General features: G+C 54.5%; 1 protein-coding gene across 4 annotated transcripts in view; it reads left to right on the top strand.

The window, feature by feature from the left end:
• The window catches only part of CTNNBL1 (catenin beta like 1), a 64,701-nt gene that overhangs the window by 42,355 nt on the left and 4,097 nt on the right, over nt 1–18,249 (top strand). For all 4 annotated transcript variants that reach the window (XM_059713110.1, XM_006259195.4, XM_059713108.1 and 1 more), the window contains exons 12-14: nt 8,095–8,192; nt 9,032–9,112; nt 17,981–18,118. In XM_059713110.1, coding sequence (XP_059569093.1) covers nt 8,095–8,192; nt 9,032–9,112; nt 17,981–18,118 — 317 coding nt within the window. The remainder of the gene's footprint in view (nt 1–8,094; nt 8,193–9,031; nt 9,113–17,980; nt 18,119–18,249) is intronic.

Below are 18,249 nucleotides of genomic sequence, written 5' to 3' on the forward strand. Positions count from 1 at the left end.
AATCTTGTACTGCTTTTGGTTTGATTTTTATGCCCGGATCCTGATGCCCTTTTGAGGGTAAGGGGGCGGGAAATGGGAAACGGCGGAGGACGTGGGGGAAGAAGAATCTGCCTTACAAATCATTCTTTTAATGCGAGATGGCAAAACAGCCTCAAGTTAAGTATTTCTCAGCTTCTGGTGTCAGTTTTAATAGGGGATCGCTGGCCCAGGGCTACCTCTTCTAACGGGCTCAAAATATTTTGAGCGTCTGGCCCAGCTGACCAGCCCAAAGAACTGCAAACCCCCTTCTGCTTGCCTGTAGAGCCGGTGTCAGCAAGTTTCCTAGCAAGGGCCCCAGGTGCCCCAGATTGGGTCCGAGAGGTACAGACATCGGGATCCAGCTGCCGCTGCTACTTCTCTCTGCCACCTGCCTGGCAGGGTGCAGGGAGAGCCCCATGCCCATCCTTGGGCCAAGTCCAAAGGCTTTGCAGGCTGCCACGCCTTGCTGTAAAGCCTTTGCGTCTTTGATTTTTGTCCTTGGCAACAATCAAATCACCACCTTCCTGTTTGCTTGCAGCCAAAAAGCAGATTACCGTTTATTTGAGATGTCCTCTCTTGTTGCTGTATTGTCGCAACAAATGCATGAAATACATTAGTGTGCTTCTTTCCAGGTTCTTAAATATACCTGCCCTATAAAAACCGGGTATTTTGTGAGAGCGCTTTGTAGGAGATAGAGTGCTGTATCCTTGGAACAAGTTACCCAAGGCCACTCAATATTGCCTGAGATGGCTTGGGGATGTGGGGAAGGGAGAGGAAAGATAATAGGCTCCAGGTGGTGATGGTGAGTTAATGACGGGCATTACCACGGGAAAACACGCTTAATTCCGCTAGATACCCAGTGTTTGTTTTCAGGATTAGCTGGTTCCCCTAATCTTCTTGATTAAGGATTATGATTGCTGTAGAAGTGTAATCCAGATGAGCCTCCAGGAGATGACTGACAATTTACAATACAATGTAGTTTGGAAATGGCCTTTCCCTGGCTGTTAATCTAGACAGCTAAATACAGGTAATGTGTTAAGTACAAGGCTCCCTACAGCTAACCTAGTCGATAGAGCCCGAGGCAGAGCTTGGGGAAATGTTTCATGACATAAGAAGGGAGGAGAGGAAGAGCACTGAACCAGGTACGTCCAGGATGATCTCTCCCCTCTTCATTACCCTCCCCTGGCCTCCGCCAGCATTGGTCTGACTGTTCTGTTTAATAGCTCTGAGTACTATCAGTACTACCTTACTAGCAGTACTGTACTCGTACTGTTAGTTAATACTATTAACACTGTCTAATGCTATTAATACTGTACTAGCTGCTTCTGCAACTCCCTGTGGCAGTGAGTTCCAGGAGTTAACTATATATGCTGCAGAAACATTGCTTTCTCTTGGTTTTAAACCTGTCTCCTGCTAATTTCAGCGAGTGCCTCCTGGTTCTAGTATTCTGGGCCTTGGTGAACCCTTATTCACGTGGTCCACACCCTTCGTGACTTTAGAGACCTCTGTCATAGCTCCTCTCTGCCTTCTCCTTTCCAAACTGGTCAGCTGCTTACTTTTGATCCAAGTTGTGTCTCAGACTAGGGTTTGACTGTTGGATAGTGATGGCCAAGAAACCGGGGGAAGAGGGTGATAAAGTAAGAGCTTAAGTGTGAAGTAGGCTTGTGACTTCTCATCCAGATGCGGGGCATCGTGAGAGGAGGACTGATTGTCCCAGAGGCAAGGAGGGAGAAGCACCGAGAACAGGGCAAAAAGACCTTGAGAGGGAGGGAGGGAGCTATCTCCTCTGCTTCTTCCTCCTACACAGCCATGAGATTATAATGAACTATAGGAGGATTTGCAAACCAGTTTGTCTTAATTTAACTGCTTTCATATTACTCAAATGCCAGTTCTGTTGGAGAATATGTAGCTTTTTAACTTCAGACCAAGTTCGGCCACTTTCCCAAATGAAAAATCCTCATTACAAAGTACCCGTGGTTTTGGCATTTTACCTGTCTGCCCCATAATTAAAAGAAGCTGCTTATGGAGATGCTCAGCTTTTCAGTGTCCTTTTTAAAAGAATAGATCTGTTACTAACTATGCTCACATTTCAGCGCATAGATCATGAAGCACAGCCCGTTAAAACGAATACCCGCTAGATGACTAAATTCCCTGGGCATGAAAAGGGTAAAAGGCAATAGGAAAAGTGACCTGATAAAGAATGGCTCTATTAGCTGAACACCATCTGCGAGCCACCAGAAAATATTTGTCACTCAGTGGTCGTCTGAAATGAATACCTGTCGAAGGAATCGGTCTGTTTAAACACAACTGTGTAGCACCCATTTATTATTCTACCAGCACCCCTTCAGCATACAACGGGATCCTGTCCTCCGACTGAGCAGTGGTTTTAATGTTGGGAGTAATTATATTTCGCTTAATGGTTTACCTTCTCTGTCCGTTACAAGACCGTGATTGAAGATTGGTTTGCTCGGGTTGGAGAGCCCTCGCCCTTTGGTCTGAAAGAGAGCGTGGGCCTTGATCTGGGCATGCCACAGCTGCGGCCTGGCCCTCGGCCGCCCTCCCTCTCCCTGTGCTCTTCCATAGGACGGAAGTGGTGTTCGCCTCCGCTGTCTGTCTGTCTGTCTGTCACATGCTTGACAATTTGGGACCAGCATAGGAAGTACCGACATTGTGGTCCGTCCCAGTCTAGATTCATCGTGGAGTGCAGCCGTGTGTGTCCAGCACGTACCAGGCAGGTCCACCTAGTAATACTACGCTGAGCCCCAAACCTGGCTGAATTGGAGTGTATATATGGGATATCTTTCTAGCCTGGATTTTAAACCGCTTAATGGATGAATTTCTATTGCATCCTCTGAAACTGTTTCAGTGGCTAATCATCCTTGCTGTGAGAACACATCTGTGTCTTATTTCCAGTTTGATTTCCCCCCTTCCCTCCCAATTTCAGATCTCAGGCTTTGGACTTTCAGGCATTTCTCTGCTAGATTAAATAACCCTTCAGTAGAAGAGATTGCTTCTTCATATAGTTGTGAACAAACTTAGTCAAGAGCCACCTTTGGTTTCTGTTGGGTAAGCCAAATAGACTGCGCGGTAAAGGGGAGAGCAGCACACTTAAACATGTAGCTTGTGATGGTATGAGTCAGTGCATTAGAAACATGATGAATCAGTGTCAAGGAGCATGACAAAAATGAATTCTTTAGCTGTTTATACACTAATGGGAGGTGTCTGGGCAATAAACAGGAAGATTGGAAATGCCCATGCAGGGGGAAAGTTCAGCTTGGCTGATATTGGGTCAGCCTGGTAGCAGGATGGAATTGGTGAAAAGGTGGAGGTGGCAGGCTACATGTACCAAAGGTGCTTTTTACTGAAGACTCAGAAGCGCGTGGTCTTCAGTGCTTGTGGCTTTGTTTTCTGCAAAATGGAAGATAGGGCAGAGGCCACGGAGGCAGGTAGGAGAACGAGGTGAGCAGCTTGTTCTACTCTTTCTGCCCCCTTGTATAGGCAAGAAAATGGCATTCTTCCTCCAAACTGGGGGGCATGCGGGAGGTCTGGTGCCGCAGACAGCGACGTGTCCTTGGAGGTTTTACCAGTCATACAGGATCATTTTCTAATGTAACAAGTACTGCCTCCAATGTGGGATAATCCTCTGTTAGATCTCCTTCTGACAGCTAAAGATGAACTGATCGCTGAACTGAAGATTAAGATCACACGCTGTTCTTGTTAATAGCCAGCCGGAGAGTCTTCGGGTTTGTCTGCGCTGCCGACTGCAGCATCACGTGGAAATTTTAGCTTCAAACGAGCCGGCCTCAGGCACTGGAAGCAGCCCGGCCGTGGCAGGATGGTTCAGTGCCCCCGTGGCAGGATGAGTTTGCCTGCATGGGGCAGCATGCTGCTGTACCCACGCTACTTCCAGCCCGTGGGCCAGCTCTCGTGGCTCTGCAGTGTGGACGTATCCATAGCCTGTGCTAAGGATCCGAGGGCAGATCTTACCTTGAAAAAGTCTGGAAGACACAGGTTTGTGAGAGAGAGTTTTTACTTAACTCCCTTCACTGCCCCTCGCTGGAAACAGCGTTTGTCTGGGGAAGGTTGCAGAAGCTTTCCGTCCCTTAGTTGATTTTGTTGCTCCATTTCCTCCTTCCCTTTACTTGCCCCTTCCATCAGGTGGTTGCCATTGACCTTTCTGCCCCCAGAATTGCTCACTTCCCTGCCTGCCTCTGGGAGGACACTTGCTATGATCTCCATTGATATTGCAGCGGAGTGGGCCTGCGCTCACCTCTGCCTGTGCGAGCTCCCTCCCCTGCTAGGCAGATGTCCATTATAATGAAATGTAAAAAAGGAGAAAAAAATAATAATAAAGGCAGAGGAGTGTAATGTTATGGCTTGATTTGACAGGACCTCCTGCTGCGGCAGCTGCCAGTGCCTGCCATGGAGTAGATTAATCTGTATTCAAGCACACCGCTGCTGAAGTCAAGATCGATCTAATTAGGGTATTTTAAACACTGCTTGCATCGGAGTCTGTCTGTCTGTGGAGGTGCGGGGAGGGCTCGAGTTTCGACACTGCCGTGGGTCTGGGAGGAATCCCCGGGGCAGCAGGGGACCACGTGCTGCCTGCCTCGAGGGCGGTGGGGCCTCGTGCGCCACACAGACGACATGTAGCATCGCCTAGCATTTGGGAGGCTTGATTACACCTGGTCCAATACGTGTGCAAAGGGGCAGCGTCCTCTGCCCATGGCCCTCGGATGTCTGCACAAGTAGGAGATCAGTTGGCTAGAACACGGCTCTTGTCCAAGGGGTGATGAGGCGCTGGTGGGGCTGAGCTCGACACCTGTTCAGGGACACGTATCTAGGCCCTTCTTGCATGATGGCATGTGCGTGGGGCATGAGGGGAGTCCAAAGCTAGGGGCTCCCAGTCATGCCTTTTTTTTTCTGCACCAAATCGATGCTTTCCCTGCAGGGAAGGCTGACTTTGGTTGAGACCTGATGCTGTTTGAAAGCTTTGCCAAATAGTCCTGGAGTTGATTTGAGCTACCCAGGGGGTTGCCTGAGAGTTGTCTACAACCCCGTGGCCTGTAATGGTGGCGTGAGCATGAAGTCCAGCAACTGCAGCCTCTCCTGGGCAAAAGGCACAAACTAGTGGCTGTGTCGAGACCGTTCGCAAGGAAGATCCCGCCGGTGAGTGAAGGCTCAGTTCTGCGCGGTTGCTTTTTACTGGAGTGCAGCCCATTTGTTCCCTTTGGGCACCTTCCCACGGTGCCCAAAACGCACGTGTCCCTCAACCCGTACCTTTTGCTGGTCTTGCAGCGTTTTTATTTTCACTGAATAATGGGTTCAGCCATGTTGCATGTCAAGCTCTACTTAGAGTAAGCCCCCAGGTCGCCAGGGCTGGGGTGAATCAGCAGCTCGCACAGTCGCGCTGTTCCTGAAACGTCAGGTCCTGGTGCTCAATCACTGACTGGGGGAGGGAGGAAGGTGAGCGGGTGGGAGCCGCGGGGTTGTCCCCAGTACCCCGGCAGCCTGGTAGGACTGTCGCTTCCCTGGTGGCCCCAGGAACAGTCTCAGGTGGGCGCTGGAAATGCAGCCAGCGAACTCTGGGACTTTCTTCCCAAGCAGCAGAACAAGCCTCTTAGCTTAGGGCATTTCAAACTTTCCTGCACATCCCTTTCATCAGAAGAAAATGGAGAGGTTTATTTTGGGTGGGTTTTTTTTATAAACCCCTGTCGCTTTTTAAATAGACCCTGATTTGCTATAGCGTGCGTGGGTTAGCTGCCTCCCCGCAGCGAGCGCTGCATTCACGTATCCATAGCTATCCTTCACCTCCGTTTTATCCTGTCGGAATGACAGAGCAGCCGAACGGTGCCGGCCACCAGATAAACCTGTTATCTCCTCTGCTCTTCCTGCCAGCCGCTCTCCCGTTCTCCTGGGCACATGAAAAATTGACACTACCTCAGGCAGAAATCTGTTTCTGAGGGAGCTACATTTATTAGCAGCTAATGAAATGGGTGTGCGCGTCTGGTTTTGCTGCCCGTGTGTGGCGCACAGTTAACCTTTGGGACAAGGGGGGGGCGCTGACCCACCGCTTGAGACAGGTCGGTGAAGTGGCTTTGGCTCTGAAGGCCAGGATGAGCTGTGGATTCAGGTGAAAGCCCCGTGCAAACGGGTAGATGTCACCTGTTCTTTGTACAGCGGCGCAGTTGATCGGAGCTTCTCGTGGCTCTGGGCTAGGCTGAGCAGTGGAAATGCTTGGTGACCTGCTTTGACGGCAGTGTGACGACGTTTCCTCTCCCCTGCGTGTTGCCGTATCCTGCGCGCACCTGGCCACCTGTTCCTTCCCACTTTCAGCTTGCGGATTTTTTATGGCGGCTCTTTCTCATCAGTCTTGATCAATGAGCTGAAAGCAAAGATGTTGTCGTGTTCTGGCTGGGAACACGCGGACATGCCGGAAACCCGAGGTCTGCACTTCGTGTATGCTGGCAGGCAGGACGCGGTAAGGAATGGCTTGGCAAGGGGAGGGAGCTCCTGCCTGTGTCTTTGGACTTGGCTTTGCCTTCCTGGAGTCAGACCATTGGCCCTCTCTGATGCACGCTGCTTTTGCACAGGGCGGTGGCAGGACCAACCTGCACCTCTTGCCCCTTCAGGGGGGCTCTGCAGGGAGACTGCACCGATGCAGGGGTGGCTGGTCTTCACAGCTTCTTCCCCACTCTGTTCTCTCGAGAGGCACTGCTGCGTCCAGGCTGCATCCAGCACTTCCAGCTGCTGTTGTCCGCATATCGATGGATGGCCAAGGTGCTGGGAGCCCAGGAGGCAAGCCTTCACGGTCAGAGGCCTTGACACCAAAGGAACAGAGAGAGCTGTTTTATTGGGAATAAACTTAAAAACAGGCACAGTTTTGTCCCTGTGAATGTGCAGAAGCACAGCAGGCTCCTTCGAAGGAGAGTCTGGCTTGTCTACTCCTGGGAAGCCTAACGCCAGTGAAAAGGCACCGCTGTGCACCCTAGGAAGGATGAGACCTAGAACAAGGCTCTCCCCTTCCCGGGCCGGCAGTCAGGACCCCGTCCGGGGAGATGCTGAATTCCCATGAAGGTGCCTGCTGCCCGGATAAGAGGCTGTCGCCCTGTGGCGTTCGCGCGGATCTGGGAGATGGTTCTGTTTGACAGGGAAGAGCTTCCAAAGGGCATTTGTGAAGAGCGAGAGAAGTGTTGTGATGCACGCTGTGCTCTCCCTTCCACAAAACCCTGCTCTTCTGCTGGCTTCCCCAAACGAGGGACATCTGTACCGCTGTTCACGGGAGGAGAGCACCTTGAAGCTGGGGCCTGCTGCACAGAAGGAGAAGGAATCAGTACAGATTTGAGGCACTTGGTTCAATTGTCCTTCAGAGAGGAATTGAGCGGGGTTGAACATCAACACGGATTATCTCTTGCAGCTGTGCCAGCCAGCTCTTTGCTGCGTTCCAGGGTTTGTGCCCTGGAAAGTGTGACCTAGCCGTGGAATCTGGGAGGCTGCAGAACAGGTTTATTTGCTCATTATTTCTTTGTTTGTTGTGCCGTATTCGTATGCAGTGCACAGGACTTGCTGCGAATAAGAGGTCTGAGGATTTTTCTCCAGCGAATGCCAATTAAATCTCTGCATGAGCTGAGCTCTGGCATGGTTATTCCTTTCTTGAGCTTTCCTGTTCTAATAACTGCTCCCTCCTTGGTAACCTAAGGGTCACTTGCATGGCAGTGCCAGCTTCTGAATGATCCCTGGGCCGGGTCCAGAATTACTGTTGGCCATGAGGGAAGGAGAACGGAGCAGCAACTGTGCCTTTAGCTAGGCTGGAAGCTGCCAGAAGGCAAGGGTAAGCCGGTAGGCAGATACCCTGGACTTGTCCTGCGTCACGGTCCTTGGTGCCGCTCGTATTAGTATCAAGAAGATTCCAAAAGAGGATGAGAGTAGTGCAGAAGAGGCGATAAATGCCTTGAGCTGGTGAGTTTCCACCGGCACGGTCCTCTTGAAAAACTTCCCTTGTCTGCTCTGACCGCCGGCCGGGCGGGGACCTTCCTGCCCCCCTGACCACCTGTGCATCTTCCGCTCTTCCCCCAGAGCACGTCTGCTCCATCCTGGCCTCCCTGCTGCGGAATCTGCGAGGACAGCAGAGGACGCGGCTGCTGAACAAATTCACCGAGAACGACAGCGAGAAGGTTAGTGCGCTGCCTGCCCAGCCGTGCCGACCCCGGGGCCCTGGCACGGAGCTGTTGGGGAGCCCACGTTATGGTGACTTGGGCCGATCCTGACCGCTGGATCGGTTCTCATGGGGACGCTTGGGGGAGCAGTGGTGGTGCGGAATATCTTGGTGCCTGGTCTTGTCTCTTATCCTCCAGCCTATAGCTCTCTCCTCTACCCATGCTCATCTTAGCGGCTATGTTGAACTGCCTGTAATTGCCCCATAGTATCTACATGATGGTAGACCACCAGCGAGGACCTCTGCAAAACAGGAGCCCTTGCAAATCACTCGCTCCCTTGGGACTTGTGCCTTCAGCCCTTCCGGGGTAGAGCCGGCTCCTCCGTACAGAAAACAGTTGTAACTTCCCACTGTGTTTTGAAAGCATCTTCACTGGAATGGCTCTGTCCCCCCTGTAAAATCCCTCCTCCCTCTAGTTATTTTAAAGCTTGTTCAGTTGTTTAATCTGGTACTGGGGAGAGCAGGACAGCCGTGCCTGGCAGCCATCTGAACGATCACAGCCCGGCTAGGCAGAGGGCTGTGCTTACCGAGCTGGGGAAGCGGAGGACTGCAGTGGGCTGGCACGCTTGCCTGGTCAGTCACTTCCTACTTCATTACATACGGGATAAAGGCTGCTGGCTCTTCGGTACCAGCCAGTCTTATTCCCACACGTGCCCAGGAACAGCATGCCCTGAACCCCAGAACTGCCGGCTGCTTTGCAAAGGCTTCTTTTGTGAGCAGCCGGCAGAGTAGGATGGATTGGGTGGCGAATGCCTCGTTCTTTCTTGGCTTAAGTCTGTCTCTCTTGTGCCCTCGCAGGTGGATCGGCTGATGGAACTGTATTTTAAATACCTGGATGCGATGCAAGTGGCTGACAAGAAGATTGAAGGAGAGAAACATGTATGTATTGCTTCCCGTGTCAGCAGCTCCTCCCCTTTCCTCCCACTCTGAGCCCGCTCTCGGGAGCAGAGCTGTGTTTTTTCTAATGCCATGCATTTGGCATGGTTTAGCTTGGCTGCCTTCTGCTTGGCCTCTTGCAATCAGCTAATGCCTGCCTGCCTTGAGAAGCATTCTTCTCGCAAGGGCGCTTATCCATGGGGATGCGGCTGTACATGGGGGCTGGCTGGAACGTTGCCACTGGGCAAGGACGACAAGCATCTCCGTAAGCTGCAGATGTTTCTGCCTGATAGACGCTCGGCAGCCAGACCGGTGAATTCCAGCCAAGCCTTGCTGAGTCCCCAGCGGCGGCAGCACAATTCGCCGCACGGCAGGTACCGGTGCCGCTTTTCCCTTGGCTGCGTGGGCGCAGCTTTGTTCGGTGTGCAGTGGGAGCGCCGTGCCATCAGGGTGTTGTCCACACGGCATGGAGCTCCTGTCAGCACCTTGTCCCATTCCTATGTGAAAACTTCCCTTTCTTCTTAAGACTTCCCTCTCTGCTGCAGAGAACATGCCAGCCATCTCCCTCCTCCCCGCTACCTTATGGCTGCTCCCTCTGCACACTTATCCCCTTGCTTGCAAATGTCACCTCTCTCCTTGCCCTGCCAGGGCTACACCATTGTTTTTCTTTTGATTCTGACTCTGCAAAGCAGCATTTCTCTCCCTTGTCTCATTAACCTTCTCCAGACAGGCAATACAAATGCTCGCGCAGCTCCTGCTAGCAGGGCACCAGCGCCTCGGAGAAACAAGGTTAGATCCACGCTGTGAATTCATGCACTCGATGGCTTTGGTTGGGTTGTGCATCTGGCCAGCACATTCTCAGGGACTGACTGGGGGAGAGCTTTTGTCTTCATTGCCTAGGAAGACTGTGATAGGAAACTGGTAGCGACAGCTCCATTTCCATGCCGTTGCAGCTAGCATGGCTGCACTCCCATGTTGTGCAGTGTCAGGATTTAGGTGGCAAGGGAGATTCCTGCCCCTACAGCTGGGATGAGATTAGCTGGGACCTCTCCTGGAGCTGAAGGTCCTGCATGGTTGGTAGGTGGCTCCTGCAAGGAGGACCTCAAACCACAGCAGCAGTGGTTCCTGACTCTCAGTGGTGCAGGGATGGGCTGACAGGGGAGTGAGTGAACCGTGGTGTGACAATTGGAGGTGATATCGGAGACCTACCTCCTCTTCAGTTCTGATCATCTGCGAGAGCTGCTATTCCATTGAGCTTAGATGGGGCTGTAGCCAAAGGCTGATGTTCACTCTTGGCGCCAGCCACGGCTTGTTTTGAACGGCACGAGCATCGGTACCATATCGTGCTTCCTTGGAACAGACTTTTCTGAAAGGGAGAATGAGCCGTTGGAGTCAGGAAGCAGCTTGCTGAGCTGTTAGCGACTTTGGCCTACTTCCCACAAGATTATCTGTATCAGCATTGAAGAGGGTATGAAATTAGCACTGACGGAGAGTAATCACTGCAGCCGCTCTCCCCAGCACGCAAACAGGCTCCATGTGCCACGGGCTGCCCCCCCCCACAGCCCAGCCCAGCTCCTCAATGCCAAGGCCGTTGCACTGGGCACGGGCGAACATTGCGAGGGCATTAGGGCTCCGCGGCTTTGTGGCTGCTCAGAGAGGCACAGGGGCGTGTGATGGATCTAGCTGCATCCGCCTCCAGCACTCAGGCTCCATATGGACAGCTGCAGCTTCACACTCAGCGGTGGCCTGGAGCAAGACAGCCCCTTCCCAGCCCCGGACTACTCCTCAGCTCGGAGGGAGGCATTATTCATTGTTCCCATTCCAGCACTGATGTGTGGGCTTTGGAGCTCAAAGGGCAGGACTAATGATGTTGATGGAGCCTAGCTGTGCGTGGGCAGCTGCTATTTAGAGCCTGCGCGTGTACTCACAGAGCACCTTTCATCCAGAAGGGTCCCAAAGGCTTCCACAGCGGCTCCACCGGCAGCAAGTCCCCGAGTGCTGCTCCAGCCGGCAGCCAGCTCGGGGAGTGTGTGAGCCCAGGACAGCTGGGGAGCCCCGTACAGGATGCGCGGGGGCAGGAGGGGTCCCAGCATCCAAGCATAGCAGATGAGACCGTAGCGCAAGGTTTGCTCTGCAAATAAGCTGCATGGGCCTGGCATCAGCGACACCATAAGGGTGGGGAGCTGAATTCACCCTGCTTCGCTTTCCCACCTCCTCCTGTGGTTGCCACCCCTGGTGTCGCTGAAGTAGAGCTGTTCAGAGCCCGGCGTGTTCCTGACAGACCCGTGGCCCGTTCTGTGTGCTCTGCCCTGCCACCCTTCTCTCCGGGGACAAGGAAACCCTTCAAACTCAGCTGTCTGTGTGCAAGTCCAGCTAGAAGTGCTGGTTCCCTCTGACGTGGTTTCATCAGCCCGAGCGAGCCTGCCCTCAGCTGGAAGGGCTGAAATCCATGGTGCCTCCCTCCTCGCTAGGGATCTTTGGGGCGAGCAGAGGTGTCCCCCAGCTCCTTTGTCTGCCTACAGCAGTTTCCAGCCAAGAGCCTCCAAGCGTGTCTGGCTCATCACGCTGCACACATGCGTGGCAGGAGGCATGATTTGGGGATGGGGATCAGGTCGCACCATTACTGTGTGCCGGGGCAAGTAGTAATGATTGTTGGTTCTGGGGCCCTTCCAGACCCCCTGCAGCCTGGGCCCTGGGACGGAGACCCGAATTGGCTAATAGTCAGCCCTGGCCACATGTAGCGTTTAAAGCGCTATATAAACCAGCCATAAAAAGATTCTGCATTAAACATGGAACATTTTTCTGACTTGTTTCCCATGATGTGGTGTCTTAACTTGGGGGCACCGGTAGCCCCCTTCCCATCCATGCTACATCGAACACGTTAATCGCAGCATGAATGTGACATGTAGAGGGGGCCGAGCAAGTCCTTTCACTTCTCCGCACCTCGCTTCCCCTTCTGTACAACGGGGCGCTGGTGCTTCCGTACCTCGGGGGGGCTTGTGAGGCTGGAGCAGCCGGCGTGGGCTAGAGGGGAACCTGCTTCCACGTGGTCGGGCTGTGCCTTTCCATGCAAAGTGAGCGGCAGGGTCCGCACGGGCAGCCCTGCCAATCCCTGGTACTTGTCGTTGCTCTTTGGAGTCTCAAGCAAACGGAGCCTAGAAAATATCAAAGCTTTGGCTTGTGAGGAGAGCATCTTGTCCTCTCTCGAGCTCTTTAATCCTTTCTGTAGGAAAAGGTGCAGAACCCCCTTGGCTTGTAACTCGGTCTCAAATGAGACGTAATTATAGATGCCGGCAGTAGCCTCAGCAAGCTCTAAAGAAGGGAAGAAAAAGCAGGAGATGGTTTAATATATTTTTTTAGTTCCACTGAAAATTATGCTCAGCAGGTTTATTCAATGAAATGTTCTCACCAGATACTTTGCACTATAATGACTTACAAATTACATGCTAATTGTGCTACAGTTAAGTCATTCGAGCCTTGAAAGGGAGAGACGAGACTCCTGGAACTGAGGCAGTGTCCACAAATTTTGATAGCTTAAATGGGGATTTGTATTAACCTGGCATTTGAGTTCACTTTAAAATGCTCTGAATTGCACAGAATTGAATTGAGGGCGGAAAGTAATGAGGGGTTAATGTAATGTAGGAGGATCGTACCTCTGCTGGCTGGAGGGCACGCGGATGTGGAGCCGGGCTGTGCTGACACGGTTGACACCGGTGATGGTCCTGCTGTCCTTGCAGCCTGTGCTACGAGCTGCTTCAGGAGAAGCCAGGAGGGTGAGAGGAGCTCCACGCTCCCCTGCTGGGATTGCTGGGTCATCTAGACATGTCCTGCGAGTGCCCTGTCACGCTTCCCATTTCTAGTGCCGGAGCTGAGCGGCAGATCTCTCCCTTCGTGTTTACCAGTTCAGCGGAGGTGCTGGCATCCTAGCAAACGCAGTGACCTTTGCAGCTCTTGCAGAAGGACTGCTCAGGGTACGGACGCACCAGCACGTCTCGGCATGTAGGCAGGCGTGAACAGCGCTCTTCCCCGCAGCTGGCTGGGCTGCTTTCTTCCCCGCGGGTGGGAGAGCTGGTCTGTCATTGAACCGACGGATGTGCAGCCCTGCATCTGCGCTAGGGAGCTGGGCTTTTTGCACGTAAAGGAACAGGCCGTGTTCCCTTTCGGAGCGTGGGTGATGCCACACTGTGAACATGAGGGTTTGCTGGGGAAGTCGGTACCTGCTTACAGAGATGGCACGGTGCAGATATTGGCAGCACCTCTGCCACGGTGTGTTGTTTGAACACCTTGGCATGGCAAGCGTGGTGCCTGTAGCTGCCCCTGGCTTGCGCTGTATGGACCACCGGCATCTCCTGGGCTCTAGATGGCTTTGCCAGGGCCCCGATGCTGTTCACATCAGGCACCTTGACACTGCTTCAGTCTGTTCAGTCTGTCCTGTCCAAGCTAAGGTAGAAGCAGATTCGACAGACTGCGCTCGTCAGCTTAATGCGTGCGCAAGGCACTGTGCCCTGGCCCCGCTAGTCTCCAGGGCGTGGGCCAGCCTCGCATCACACGAGGCCCGTGGCACTCCCCGCAGCCGTGGGTTGTGTTGGCACAGCTCGGCTTCCTGCAGTAAAGGGAGGTGGATTCCACCTCCCCTGTGGTTTTTTATATGAAATCAGTGCTACCTGCCATCCCTGCTTTTGCATGCTCCACACCAGCGGTTCCCAAACTCTGACAGATTGCGCACCACCAATTTAAAACAATACAGCCTTAGGTACCACCAGCAATTTTTTGTCAAATAAGGTAATTATAATAAATCTGTTAACGCGTACCACTGACAGGTTGTCTGCGTGCCACTGGTGGTACCCGTCCCACAGATTGGGAACCACTGCTCCAGACATGGCTCCAGCTTCCCTCGAGCCGCACTGCTGAGGCAGGAGGAAATTACAAGCTGCTGTGCTTAGTCTTGGGCATTCCTGGTCCTAAATTTTTAATCTGTTTAAAATGCTGTTGGACTGCAGCCTGCTGCATCTGCTGCGTGCTCCAGGCCTGCTGCTGCCTGTTTGCAGTACCAGAAAGGCATCCTTTCCCCCCTTGAATGGATTTGTTGGCTTCTGGCACTTTTTACACCTTCCTCTTGAGCCGTGGCTGCAGGCAGGATATTGGCAGGGTGGTGCTGCTGGTGCCAGGCAGGCGGGTCTTGCCCCTGCACACGGGATCAAACCACTGCTTGATACAGGGGCAGGAGGGACTGTACCCTTACCCCCAAGTCAGGTTTGCAAGGACTGGTTGGCGGAAAGGGGGGGCTACCTTCCTCTGTATGTAGTACATGAGCCTCTTCCCCGAGCATATTTTGCCTCCTGTGCTCTAGCCGTCACGGCTTGTCTCCTGGTCCCTTCCTGCAGCGTGTGCCGGGTTCGTTGTTTACTGGGAGCTTTGAGCCGGGGGGGCTGTGGCCACCGTGGAGGGGTTTATGCCTGGGATCGAGGGACTGGACTGGGGCCCCCAGGAGATTCCTTCTGCTCCTTGCAGGCTGGTCACAGCTGTGTTCTCTGCCTTCCCACTGCCACCTACCCCGGTCCATGGGCTGGTGTGCACACACGTACATGCACACACGTGTGTCTCTTTCCTAGATTGGATCAAGCGCTTGAGGACGGGACTCACTGCTGTGCGATACCTGGTGTCTGCCTTGGTCACCGGACAGCCGCGCCGCTGTGACTGGCCGACTTTCCTGGTAGGGAGGCATGGAAAGCAGGGCTGGGAGGGACCACGGGTCAGCCTGTCCGGTGCCCTGCTCGAGGCATCCTTCCGCCTGAGCCTGCCCGCACGGAGCCGGGTGGTGGGAGTGGGGCTGAGCTGTGTCCCTGGGTGTGGTTCCACACCTCCTGAGCCACTGAAAACCTCTGAGGTTTTGCTTGCTGCTTGGCACGTGCTCAAATGACTCTGCTGTTGCAGGAGCGGGGAGAGGAGGCGGCATTCCCTCTGGGGCCAGGGCTGCCCTCTCCTGCTCTGCCACAGACCGGCTGTCCTGGGCTGGGCTGGGCGAGGCAACCAGACTCGGGCATGAGGAGAGGGGCATGGAGCCTTCCTCGCACCCTCTTCCCGTCTGCAGCGGCGGCAATTCCGGTGTGTCTTTAGGTTTCAAGTCTTCACTTGACACCTCTAGGCCTGCCCTGTCAGTCCCGCCTCATTAGTGTGAGAGAAGCTCATTTTAGCTTCAGAGAAGCCCATCTTATTGCTGTCTTCTCCCATCAGCAAGGGGCATCTCAGCACACGTCGCCGGTAGATTAGAAATGGCATCGGGATGCTCATTTGGAGGTTAGCGACTTGACGGCTCCACGACAGGGAAACAAAGCGGGGAGTTGTCTGCGTGGTGCAGCCCCGGAGGCGGATCAGCATGTGAAGAGGGGCAGTGGTTGGAAAAGGCTGCGTAAGTGGCATCTGCACCCGGTGCAGATCTTCCTCCAACGCATCGTGGGAGTCAGGGCTGCTCCATGTGTTGGCAGCAGCATGACCGTTGTGGTGGGGCGGGCGAAGGACCAGCTGTCTTCTCACCTGCCGCCCGCGTGGTCAGGAACGGGTCTGCTGGCTTCTGCGCCCCCGGGCGCCGTGCTCGGCAGTGGTCCCGGCAGAACGAGGCTTGGCTGCCCGGCGCCAGGTCGCAGCCTCGCCGCTCCAGGATTGGGTCACCTGTTGTGTTGCTCTGGGCTGGACCTGGAGCGCGCACAGTCCCTCAGTGGGGCCAGGGCCCGGTGGGGTTGGTTCATCAGCTCCGCGTCTGCCCTCGAACAGGATCCTGAGCACGTCGTGGTGGCAGTCGAAGACGCTCGGTTGACAGTGGCTGCTGGGGCCAGGCACTGAGTATGTCGGGGAGCTCCGCTGCATCCTCCCCTAGCCCAGCTCCAGCCATCGCCTGCCAGCCCTCGGAGTGCTGCTGCAGGAGGGAACAGCTGGGCATCCTGCCCGGGGCTGCCTGGTGGCCTTCCTGCCCTCATAAGGCCCTCTTACAGCCGAGTGAGTCCCAGCAGATCCAGGCACCAGGGCGTCTGGGCCCCCTGCATGGTCCATCCTCCTCCTCTATTGCTTCCTACAGCAGAGCGCACTGCTGCTGCTCTTCTTGCCCATTGGTGATGTCATAAAGAAGTAGGGCTGGAAGGGACATCCGAAGGTCATCTAGTCCAAATTGAACCTGGGAGGGGAAGATGGGAGGTAGCATTTGGCCCAGGACCCACGGAGAGAGGCGCTCTCCTGAGGGCTGTTGATGGCTCGTGGCTGTATGATGAACTGGCTGCAGCGGGTTCATCTCTGCTCCTGGGACAGGCCTGAGGGTTGCTGCGCTGCCCTGGGGGAAGCCTGTTGTTTGACTCGAAGGGTTGGTGTTTTCCCCTGTGGTGCTGCCAAGTGACTCGCATGCAGCCGATGAAGCTGTTGCAGCTCACTCCAGTCCTCCAGCGAAAGCAGTAGTTTGCGGCTCCCATTCCAGGACTTGCTGGGGCCTTGGTAGCTAGATTCATTCATGGTTTGGACGTCTCCCCAGATGCAGCCTGCTTCCCAGTCAGCCCAGCCGAAAGGGTGGCTGGGCTGCCTCTGCTGAGGGGCATCCGGGACTCCCTGCAGGGTGCCCTGCTGCTGCATCCTAGCTCAGGCCGTTTGGGAAGGTGCCTCCAGCAGCTGCTGCGCTCGGGAGTTGGGAACGCGCCCGGTGCAAAGAGGTGCACGGGGTTAATTCTGTTTCTGGTGATGAACGGCCTCTGCCCGTAATTGGATTAAGGGCCTGGCTCAGAGAGCCCTAAATCAGCTTGTGGCACCAGCGACCTTGCGTGCAGATGTGTTCGCAGCGCGCACGCGCGGAGGAAGCTCTCCTTGCCGAGCGCTGCAGGGACAGGGCGCCCGCCGGCGATGGCTCTAATGAGGAAATATTGCTCCGCTGGCGTGTGCCCACCTGCCAGCCCGCTGCATAATGAATCACGCAGGCTGCACGGAGCCAGCAGGGCCTGACAAGAGGCTGCCTTTATTTTTTTGTTTAAAATAAGTCCACTGTGAAGATTACGAAAGGTCACACGTGACGTGAGGCACCGCTGGGCTCCCCGAGCGCGGCTGGCAGGTTATGGATGGGGCTTGGCTTAAGCAGCCCTTGTTTGAAGTCATGGCTGGGTTTTCCTCTGCAGCATCTTGGAGAGGCTCTCAATGAACAAGGACCGGGCCATGATCTCTTTCCCTTTTGGCCTTGCAGTGGATGCTGGTGGCTGCCTCCTTAAAGTCCAGGTCATGTTGCAGGGTTTGGGGAGGGAAGGGAGAAGCTTTGCTGGCTGGGTCGCCTAATGCCTGCGCAGTGCAGGAGCCTGGAGAAAGGTAGCTTCTGGGCCAGGAGAGAGAAGCAGAGAGGCCAAGATGTTTGGCCCTGGGGAAGAAAGAGGGCGGTAGCGGTGTTGGCTGTTTTCTGGTCCGCGCCCGTGGCTGGGACTCAGGGGGCTCTGGGAGGAAGCTGCATCTCAGTAGGTGAGCTTTGCATCTGGGTGCACCAAGCACCGCTGGGAAGTCCTGTCCAACAAGGTTGACTATTATCATTCAACTAACCATACCCACCCCAAATACCTCCTCTTCCTTGTCTGGTGCAGCCTCAGTGATGCCAGCGCGGTGGAGCTCTGGGGCCCGAAGAGCAGTAGGCATGATGCCTGACAGCATGGGTTTAGGACGGTGTTCGGGTGAGGGAGCCTGGAGACATCAGCCAAGGCACTGTGTCCCAGCGTGTGGGAAAGCTTGTGCTTGTGCAGAGCAGCTAATGTCTCTGCCCCTAGTTTGCAAACTAGCCAGGCATTTGTGCTTTGGGTACAGGCTGGATAAAGCGGTAAGGAGGCTCTGCATCCAGTCTCGCTTTTCCTTGTTCTTCAGGACATGGTGCGTCGGGGAGAGATCATCGACGATGACACAGAGGATGAGTTCTACCTCCGTCGCCTAGACGCTGGCCTCTTCGTGCTCCAGCTCATCTGTTACATCATGGCAGAGATCTGCAGTGCCAGCGTCCCCCAGGTAAATGCAGCCCCTGCGTGTGCAGGGTGGCAGGAGATGTTCTCCGTGTCTAAGGCACGTGCAGCCCAGCTCCGATGCTCCCTGGTAGCTGGCTCTGGCTGGAGCTCCAGCTTGGACCATGCAGATGCCCC

This window comes from Alligator mississippiensis, chromosome 9, assembly GCF_030867095.1.
Source record: "Alligator mississippiensis isolate rAllMis1 chromosome 9, rAllMis1, whole genome shotgun sequence".
Lineage (NCBI taxonomy): Eukaryota > Metazoa > Chordata > Crocodylia > Alligatoridae > Alligator > Alligator mississippiensis.